This window comes from Ochotona princeps, chromosome 25 (assembly GCF_030435755.1).
Source record: "Ochotona princeps isolate mOchPri1 chromosome 25, mOchPri1.hap1, whole genome shotgun sequence".
Taxonomy (NCBI): domain Eukaryota; kingdom Metazoa; phylum Chordata; class Mammalia; order Lagomorpha; family Ochotonidae; genus Ochotona; species Ochotona princeps.
In genome coordinates, this window is record NC_080856.1 from 12,994,860 (window position 1) to 13,005,823 (window position 10,964).

At 40.4% G+C, this 10,964-nt stretch overlaps 1 protein-coding gene across 2 annotated transcripts; it reads left to right on the top strand.

Annotated features, from left to right (window-relative positions):
* The first annotated feature begins 2,345 nt into the window (after positions 1–2,345).
* Positions 2,346–7,096, top strand: GPR85 (G protein-coupled receptor 85). Of its 2 annotated transcripts, none has more exons than XM_004592458.2 (3): positions 2,346–2,485; positions 2,648–2,790; positions 3,890–7,096. In XM_004592458.2, the coding sequence occupies exon 3, from the start codon at positions 4,060–4,062 to the stop codon at positions 5,170–5,172; it is 1,113 nt and encodes a 370-aa protein (XP_004592515.2). In that variant the 5' UTR covers positions 2,346–2,485; positions 2,648–2,790; positions 3,890–4,059; the 3' UTR covers positions 5,173–7,096. The 2 variants fall into 2 exon arrangements, with proteins under 2 accessions (XP_004592515.2, XP_058537382.1); XM_058681399.1 differs by having other exon boundaries at positions 2,423–2,485; positions 2,657–2,790; positions 3,890–5,866.
* Positions 7,097–10,964: the final 3,868 nt, after the last annotated feature.

Here is a 10,964-nt window from a genome sequence, read left to right on the forward strand (position 1 = left end):
TTTGACGACATAAGGAATCAAAAAAGGAATGAGCTAAAATCAATTGTGCCTGTGAGCTGAACAATATGAACTAACAGCTTTGTATGTGAGAACTTGAGATGATATGAAAGTTTTGCCTGCTATTCAACATGTCTGTTGATGGAAGATGGAGATTCCAAAGTTTTCTCCAGTTGAGTTAATGAGCTCAGTGGCAAGTAGCTCATAATTTGAACATCCTTATGAGGGAAGAAAATTACATTCTCATGTAACTGGAAGAACTGAAAGATTAGTGAATGTAACTGACCTGGACCTCAAAATAAAACTACAAGCTCTCAAATACCTTGAGTTGAAGATATGAAAGAATATGGCACACATATCACTTCCTCCTTTATTTCAAAGGAATCGATATCTAGTTCTTAAGACACAAGGCTAGCTAAACCCTTGGATCTTGGCCCTAAACCTTTTGGCAGCATAAATTATTGCCTCATGGTCTGGCAATGCTGCCTCCCACCTAATCATTTTTAAATAGTTTTCCCTAATCCATAGAACTTAACATCTGTCCAACTGTGAATATTCAGCCACCTTGTGTCTCTTTTTCTATAGATTTTTCTTTAGCTGTGAAATTCAGGAAATAATAACTCCTTGCAAAAGTACATTTAGACACTAATTGGCAAGTAAAAAGAACAAATGGAGTTGATTTGTAGTTCCATATAAATGAGTCTGATATTTCATTTAGAATTGCAAACTAACCTGCAGTTTCGAGCTCTGAAAGTGTAATGTTTTGTTTAAAGAAAAATATCCTCAAGTTACTTCCAGCATTTCTGTAGGATTAATTTTTTTAGATTAAGGGAGTGGCAAAGTTAAATTCATTATGTGTAGTCTCTTCTAAATTTGTTTAAACAAATCGTTATTCATATTTTCATGAGTTAGGAAAATCCACAAGGAAGTCATTACAAAAATATTTAACATTTTTTTCCCCAGTATTACCAACATTGTGCTTTGTGTAACAACTGTGACGTCATGACAGTGAAGCTCTTCTCTTTTTAAGCTTCAAAAGGATTAAGCGTTTCCTCTTCTTGTCCAATAGGAATACAGTATGTAAATTAACCCATATTATCTCTGTGCTGATTGGCTTGAATTCCCCTGAATGTCACAATCTCACCACCCAGCAGTGAGGTATTTTACTGCTGTTTCGAGAACAAATTATTACTGTAAAGAAGATTTTTATTCTTTCTGTTTCATTAGCAGATTATTATAAAGCAATAAGAGTGCAGGAAGAAAAGCAGATGTTTTACATTGGGAATTAATGAAAGTACGCCTTATTGCCTTCTTTTTTTTTTTTACGAAGTGGCCAGGGGAGAGTTGTTTAAAATCCTCTCCCACCCCCACAAACCAAACTCTTCAGGAAGGGCACAATAGGGAGATGCTTGGTGCTCGCTCGAGGCATCCCTAAACATCCGGGCATCAGGCCGAGGGTGCCTTCGTATCATGGGACCTTTTGGACTGGTGTAAGTGTTACAGATTCCTCATACTCCTGGTATGTTTCATTTGGAACAACAAAGGAGGAAAAGGGAAACTCGTCCAGCACTCGGTTGACATCATCCATCTGCTGGTCAGAGCAAGAAGGGGAGAGAAAGACGGTAGCTGGGTGGGACGGAAGGAGAGGGACGGTCACCCAGCACTTCGGAAAGCCTGCTTGTCTAGTCAGTTCCTTTAGGATAGAATGGATGCTGTCCTCTGAACTTAGCTTCCTCCCACTCCAACGAATACCCGTGTGCATTTGAAAACAGAAGATGACAGACAAAGACAGAGCTGCCCTAACGTGCCTGCTTCCCCCTTCCCCATGAAGAGGAATTTTTTTTTATGGTGCCTATTTATTATTTCTCTCCGCACCCTCCTTCCTTCATATTCCCCCTGCCCCCTTTTGCTTCCTTCCAGTTTACCCGCAAATCCAAACATCAGCTGGAGAAACCACTTAAGAAGCTGCTTCCAATGCTTTGGACCTCAAAGAGGAAGGAAGATGCCGCTCAGGGCAGGCGAGGGGTCGGGGAAGCTGGGGAGGAGGCGGGCGTCCCTGGGCCGGCGGCAGCAGCGTGCGCTACCCTAGGGGCAGCAGCCCACGGGCCTGGGGTCCTGCACCGGCCTTTCCAAGTCCCCACTTCACATACCGGCAGGGGAAAGTTCAGAAGCCGCCACCCGGAGACAAAAGCCTAATCCGCCGCCAGTTGCGAAAGGACGAGGCATTGAAGCTACCCAGCCGGCTCTGGAGGGCTCCCCCGAGCCTGGAGGCGCCCCGGTCGCCGCCCTCGCCGCCGCGGCCCCTGCGTTACTGGGGGAGACGGTGCCGCTGCGACAGGGGAGGACGCGGCTGGAGCTCAAGGAGGCTCCAGCGCGCAGGCGCCGCCGAGCCCTGCCTGGCTGCTCCGTCAAGGCACTAAGGGGGAAAAAAATCAGCAATTTATAGAAAGAAGAAGCTATAGTCTGTCGGGATATCCAACGCCAACAGGTAGGAGGATATACTCTCGGTTAAGTTTGGGGGCTAGCGGGGTGGGGAGTGTGCACGGTGTTGATGAAACTGCATCTTCACCGGGAAAGAGCCCTCCCTGAGGTTCCTTTTTTTTTCTTCTTTCTTTTTTTTTTTTTATGATAATAAACTGCATAATGGAAGTACATTCAGACAATGCATCTTCGGTAAAGCTTCTTGGGAGCTCCATTTCTGGAAAGCATTACAAGGCTGTGGACTGTCAGACTGCGACTCCCCAGGAGCTCTTCCCTTGCAGCACAGGAAAAAATGCCTGTCCCCATCTTCGCGTATGTAATGCATGCCTCTCTCCCTCCCCCTCCCCCACCCCCCATTATAAATCCAGGGGTGGCCGATTTCGGGTTTCATAATGTTGCATGATGCGATCGGTATTTACTCAGGGAGGTACCGGTGGGAAAATGAAAAAATCATCAAACGCAGTTTTGCCGGGGCTTGCAACGGCATATTCCAGGCGAGTGGGAAGTGGCAAAGGAAACACGAGGAAGCCAATTTCCCTAGTGTGGCTGCTCTTGGATACCTAGGAGACAATATGCATTTTTTTTTTTTTGGAAAATCAAGTTACTGGTGATTTGCAACAGAGATCATCAGCATACAGGGGGAAATCTTAATTGCATATAAAATGCAGCTTTGTGTTAGATTCATTGGTATCCAGGCAGCCAAGGGTTTACAAATGGAAATGCATGATTCCTCTGGGTGTGTTTTCAGGGGCCAGTATTTACATTGACCATTGTCAATTATCATATGGGTTTGAAAGAAATGATTTAACAAATCTGAGGGGTGGGATAGTGAGGGGAAGACAAAAGATTAGACCACATTCAATCTTGGGACAAGCGCCTATGGGTTTTGGAGTGTAATGTTGATATTATGCTTTGGGATGAATCAACAAATACATTTATGCAGTCTGAATAGTGGTACTGGAGTTAGAAGACCTGCATTTTGCAGGGGTCTTGGGATCCACAGAGCTGGAGGAGCTGCCTGTTACACCCTGACAGCTACCGAGCCTCTCCCCGGGGTAGGTAGCCTCCTCTGGCTCCTACCAGCAGGCTCATGGATTCCATCGCAGTGCTACTGATTAATTCTTGGACTGGCGTGTTGTACGACTCTGGGGGCATTTCATTGCTTCTCTCCCTAAGGCACCCAATCAAATGTATGGTCTTCAGAATGGGGTCTTTTAAAAAATCTACCCCACTGAGAAAATTAAGCAAGGCAATGCTCCAATATCTCCGGCAACGTATACTTAGAAGCAAAGAAACAGCATGCAATACCCAAACTTCATTGGCTTCCTCAGACATGAACTCTTTTATGTTAACACTGACATCATTGCTTGTTAACTTAAGAACTGATGGCTTCTTTTTTTTTTATTTCCAGATATTCTAATGGCATATCACATGGAAGAAAAGAGGAAGCATGACTGCACACCGGATCGGTTCTCTTTATGGATTACATTTTCAGTAAGATGTTTGGATCGGTCTTTTCCTTGTTCTTCTCTCTAGATCATGAGACTTGACTGAGGCTGTACCCTTATCCTCCATCCATCTATGGCGAACTATAGCCATGCAGCTGACAACATTCTGCAAAATCTCTCGCCTCTCACAGCCTTTCTGAAACTGACTTCCTTGGGTTTCATAATAGGAGTCAGCGTGGTGGGCAACCTTCTGATCTCCATTTTGCTAGTGAAAGATAAGACCTTGCATAGAGCACCCTACTACTTCCTGTTGGATCTCTGCTGTTCAGACATCCTCAGATCTGCCATTTGTTTCCCGTTCGTTTTCAACTCTGTCAAAAATGGCTCGACGTGGACTTATGGGACTCTGACTTGCAAAGTGATTGCCTTTCTGGGGGTTTTGTCCTGTTTTCACACGGCTTTCATGCTGTTCTGCATCAGCGTCACCAGATACTTAGCGATCGCCCATCACCGCTTCTACACAAAGAGGCTGACCTTTTGGACGTGTCTGGCTGTGATCTGCATGGTGTGGACTCTGTCTGTGGCCATGGCGTTCCCCCCAGTCTTAGATGTGGGCACTTACTCATTCATTAGGGAGGAAGATCAATGCACTTTCCAACATCGCTCCTTCAGGGCTAATGATTCTCTAGGATTTATGCTGCTCCTTGCTCTCATCCTCCTAGCTACCCAGCTTGTCTACCTCAAGCTGATCTTTTTTGTCCACGATCGAAGGAAAATGAAGCCAGTGCAGTTTGTAGCAGCAGTCAGCCAGAACTGGACTTTTCATGGCCCTGGTGCCAGTGGTCAGGCAGCTGCCAATTGGTTAGCAGGATTTGGAAGGGGTCCCACACCACCCACCTTGCTGGGCATCAGGCAAAATGCAAATACCACAGGCAGAAGAAGGCTACTGGTCTTAGACGAGTTCAAGATGGAGAAAAGGATCAGCAGAATGTTCTACATAATGACTTTTCTCTTCCTAACCTTGTGGGGCCCCTACCTGGTGGCCTGTTACTGGAGAGTTTTTGCACGAGGGCCAGTAGTACCAGGGGGATTTCTAACAGCCGCTGTCTGGATGAGTTTTGCCCAAGCAGGAATCAATCCTTTTGTCTGCATTTTCTCCAACAGGGAGCTGAGGCGCTGTTTCAGCACAACCCTTCTTTACTGCAGAAAATCCAGGTTACCAAGGGAACCTTACTGTGTTATATGAGGGAGCATCTGTAAATCTTTAGTCTTGTGAAACACTAACTTCTCTGCTAAGCAGTTGTGGCCCGTAGCCATATCTTGAGAAGATGTTCATGAATGGGATCAACGGTGATGAGGATTTGGGCAACATTCTGCAATCTTTGCAATAGTTCACCTATAATCCTATTTTAAATTTCAGCGTGATCCTGCTGACTGCTGGCAAAGGTTTGTAACTAAGGAAGGATGAACCACTGCCCTCCGTTTCTTTCTGTGGGTGAAAACTAGATAATGAGAGTAGCAGGTGCTAAGTATCAGTGCTAAATGCTGTGTATATCACTACATATGAAAAAAAAATCAAAAAAACTTATTAGCTTTGGACATCTTAATAAATTAAGTGGACATGAGGTAAATGTGTTGATAAAACCTAATTTTAGAAGTTCAAAGACTTTAAAACATTTCATACTATTTTTGTTTTGCAAAGACTAAAATATTTGGGGACTTCAAGTACTGTAATCTACTAAAGACGTGCCATGACTTATTGGAATATTACACTTTAAAAATCGCCTTGTAAGTTCGGGGAGCATTCCAAGGTGGTATATTGATTCCAATTAAGTTTACTTTTTATTTGTTATTAATACATTCCTATTTCAAAATACCATTTTCCTTACCTACTAGTGAAATTGCTAGCATTGAACTGTGTTATGTGGTTTTTGTTGATTTGGTATAAAGTTTTTCCAATTCATTCATGTTTTAAAGATGCTAGATATTGTTCTGGGAGGCAACATTAATGGTACAAGTTCGTCACCACTGAGCAGTTCTAGTAATGCAGAATAAACACATGTTGCCTTAAAGGGTTATCTAGTATCCTTCATGTGATTTAGTATTGGAGCAAATAGCCAAGGGAGTTCCAATCAGTAACTTGTCATAGTCTGCATCTGGAAATGCATGGAAGAGCCTTTGCCCTCCTTTTCTTTTTCTTCACATGCTTTGAACACGAAGGTGCACAGCACCAGAATTAAGAGATTTCCTTCTGAGATGTGCTGCCCATCCTAGTGTGTTCTAAGAAGAAGGCAGCTGATGGATGTTGATAAGTCAGCTGTCAAGGGGAGACCATGGCCTTAGTATGACACCCTGCACAATTTGTGAAGCATTTATTCTACCAGAGGCACAGTCTTGTTTATATTTTCTGCACATTCGGTGTGTTGGTCGTTTAAATTATTTCATTTTTAACTTGTGAAAGCTTATAATATGATTTCTGGTATTTTAGAATTACATTAGATTCTGTGAGTCTCATTCTTTAAGATACAGATGTGTGAACTTCAATATAAAGTTGCATTTGCCAAAATTTCCCCGTGTAGCTTGTTAATTTTTTTGGAATCAGTTTTACATTTTTGGCCTACAATTGTATTTACTTTTAATGCAGAGGCAAGCACAAACTAAGAAGATTAGCTTTATTATGGCTTGGTGATTTTTTTTTTGTAGCTACTATATACTGGAAACAGAAATGTATCAAAGATAGCATAAAGATGATAAGTTGATGTAATAATATTTATAAAAGCATATTTTGTAGTTTATCATAATCATCCCACTATTTTTCTTAATTGCCAGTAGTATTTACAGATATACTCCTATTTAATTAGTTGGTTTAGATTTGTAGCATAAATATCAAATTTTGATTTCCAGGCATAGTAGAAAATTTAGCCCTAAATATGTAACTGGTAAGATAAATGATCTATAATACTACTATAGCAAAATTAGAAAAAAAGTTGTTATAATTTCTGTTAGCTTTCCATTGTTTTAATTCTTTTTGTAGTTTTGTGTGTGAGAATTGTTTTGGTATTCAAGAAAGATTACGAATCTAATGAAACAGAATCTTATTTTGCCATAGCACTTAAGCAAACAGAAAATTATTATAAATAAGGAAAAGCAGATCAGTGAATGTTTCAATGAAAAATGCAACTCTTCAGCTTTGCTTATAGGAGAACAGCTCAAGCTGTTAGCGAGCACTCTGACCTCATTTTTACTTTCTATCATAGTTGAAGGGATCCGAGACAAAGTTTGCACAATGAGTTGGATCTAGTATTAAAGTACTAAAACCATAATCCAAATGCAACACAGGAAATTTATCAAAAGATATACCCTGATAGTGTTGTGTCTGCAGGAGAGACACAACTCAAATAATTACACTTGCAGAGAACTTTGATTTCAGGTTCAAATATCACCAGCACTTAACAGAAACTTCAGCAATAATTTTATGAAGGTCAGATAAAATGGGTTTCACAAACACCAGCCTCCACTACACAGACAAGAAAACAGGTGTGGATTTGAAGCAGGGCAGTGAGGACTCAAATGGAAAAGCATGGTGAGGCTACTACATTCCACCTACCCACTTAGAATAACAAATTCCAAGGCTTTTGAAAAATAACCAATCCCAATGAACTAAACTCCATCAATGTGCATGCAGTTAAGCCTAATCTTGACTAACCTGACATTCACAGGTCATGAGGGAAGCAGTGGATAAATTGCATCCCTAGTTAATCAATTTCATTTTTAAGTCAATGAGGACTAGTAACAAACAAAAATCAAAGGTCTCTTCAGTGATCTCACCATCTAATTGGGCATCCATTGCAGTGTCCAGTCTTTGAAAAGACTTGGTAAATAATTCAACTTGAAAATGTCACTAATCTTCAATCTATAAAATTACATTCCCTCAGGGGAGCCTGATTTCCCTGAGAAAGGCCCATTATGAATAATGATGCATCCCTCTTGGACTCATTATGCCTCTAAATTGAACAGTCTTTAAATTGTTTTCCATAAAAGTGGAGATGTGTTTGCATGGATGTGTCTGTATGGATTCATAGGGTTCCTTTTGTGCACGATGGATTTATTTGTGAGATACCTGGCTGGAGCTGGGTATAAAATCCTATGTGGATATTAACCAAAAAGGAAGAGAGCAAGAGCAGTTCTCCTACAAAGGCATAATTCAGATAGCACAAAATTAACCATAGGGATGATATGAAAATTTATTTACAGATAGGGCAGCATCGGACTGATTGGTTTCACGTGTTTGCTTGTTGGATTTCAGTGCCAACATTTTATATGGAAGTTAACTGATTTGACAATGTTAACACACGGATGTGGCCACCTATCCACTTACCTCTACTTCCATCTACATTATTTGAGCTAAAGTTTATTCATTCATGTGTCTGGCCCTGGGCTTCATACTGGGAATAAAAGAGAAATGAGTCAGTGTGGTCTCTCGTAGAGATTTCCTAGTTTAGTGGCAGAGAAACATAAATCCAAGGGTACTTCAAAAAGTTCATGCAAAATGCACATTCTGAGAAGAGCCATGCACGGTGTTCACAGTTTTTGTACCAAAGGAAACTTCTCTTCCACTTCCCATGCACTTTTTCATGTACTCTTGTATGTAGCAATGTTTATGCATGTTAAGATGATAAAAATTTCTAAAATGGACCTGGGATTAATGGCCATAAATGGACTGTTCTCTGCTTTTCCTTCAATGCCTTATCTCCTATTTTTGTCTAGTATTCCTAGAGATATTTCGTGTTTCCCACTCCCTCAACTCAGAAGGAAATTCCTAGTTCTACTCTTAAGTATCACAGTTCTTTCTCCCTCAACTGGATGAATCACTATATTGAATCTTAGAACTACCTCTCAAGTTATTAATTCTGCGTACAAAATGAGACCAAAATGCCAAAGTTCCCCATATGTCTTGACTGTCCAGTTCCACAAGCGAGTGATTCGAATTCCTTCAAGAGGTTAGTTTTTCTCCCATACTCACACCTTCCTACAAATTAGCATAAGAATGCCTGGATAAAGCACAATTAAAAGGAGGACTTGTTTGTGTATTGTACTGATTACTGTCATACCCAAGCAAATATGCCTGCACCTTGCTCAATAGAGAGTGCGTTTATTATTACTATTGAAGCATGCCCGTCCTTCCACATTTTAATCCCTCCCCAAATAAAACTATAACAAACTCTCTAAGCCTCTAATAACTGGAAAGTTGTTTTGGACTTCAAAACTTACTTTTATTGAAAACACAATAAAATGTATCTGTAATTATTAAAATATGCACCTTTCGATCAAGCCTGTTGATGTTTACCAAGTCTTTTCAAACGTTTCAAGCTGCGTTGTAACTGGAGTTAACTGTATGGCAGTTACAAGCAGAACCCAAATTTTTCCCTTCTGCATACTTACCATTAGATCCTTGATCTCATTCTTTATTTTATTTTATTCCATGTGGAGCACAGATTACATTGTTATTAAAAGCCCAAAGCAGCTTACATTAATTTCATGTTAGAAAGCAAAGAAGGAAGCTAAGGTGATAAATGATCATGTTTCAAATACAAGCTAAAGACATTAATCAAGGTAGGTGGTGACCAGAGCTGTAGGTTATTTACAATTCCAACATATTGCGAGTTTGTTTTTCTATGCAAAACTACACTAGGTTGATGTTTGTTAATATTCTCTTATAAATACTTGGAATGAAAATTACAGGTTCTACCAAGATAATTATTCGTTGCTGAATATTTTTGTTATTCTCAACTGTGGACATGTTGTTTTCTGTGACTTTCCCAATTCTCTCAGAAACTTTTGATGCCACATTAAAATGATAAAATCGCTCGATTTCAAGGGCCAAATTTATCGTGAGCTTGCACAGAAGTTAAAATGAGGATATCATTTGTAAATAGCTGGGTTATTTTTTTGTTACCAGTCACAATAGTTAAATAAGTGGAAAGCATGAAGGGAAATTGGAGCAGGCAGTGAAAGCTTTGGTGGGAGGTGGGCGTTGAGTAACTCTTGCTTTCTGCTGCATTGTAACGGACTAAACGTGTGTTATAACCACAAGGCCTTACCCTTCTAAAAAGATTGTATAATTAGGACCTGGGTTTTAAAACGGAGAAGGAGCTCTTACATCATCCGCCTTTGTCAACAACATAATGTCCATTAGCTACTCAAACCCTTTGGGTTAAAAGGCTTTTAAAGTCCAGTTTTATTTTTTTCTTCACCATCTCGGATAGTCAGAACAGAGCTGGAAAGCCCCCAAAGGATATGCTCTTCTTGAAGCAACTGCAGAATAGGACCTCCGAGAAGCCACAGGTGCTTGGGATTTGGAATTGTTAGTACCTGGCATTCACCTTCAGCCCCCAGCTCCTTTGAGTGCTTCAGGAAGGCGTTATCCTGAAAAAGCTCTCTACATTCACGCTGGAGAGAGAAAACAGTTTGTTTTTTGTTTGTGTTTCTTTCTTTTTTGGGGGGGAGGGGGGTTGTTTGTTTGTTTTCTCTATGTGCTTGGAAATACAGTTTCTTGGCAGAAATATTAAAGTCCATATTACACAACCTGCCCTGGTTTGGGGGGTGGGGGGGCAGGGGATCTGAGGAGATTTTAAACAAGCCATAAATACGGACACTATTTGGAAAAAAAACCTGTAATTTACATGGGTAAATCATGTCACTATAGGGTCGTGGGATGAGGAAGCAGGTCATTTATTACACAGCAGGGGAGACTGACAATGGTTTGGAAAAGTGATTGTTTCTTTTCATAATTATAAGGATGGGAAACATGGACTAAGTAGATGAGAGAAGAGTTTGTTCTTTGGTAAGCAAAGTTAAGCATTCACATTGTTCAGATATAAAAGAAATGTTTTGATCACTTTAGTAAGCATTTTAATTTAGACTTGCTTCAACCATTATTTACTATGTGCTTATTGGATATATATATATATATATTATACCATATATATATATATATATATATATATATATATATATATATATATGATGTTGGGCTAA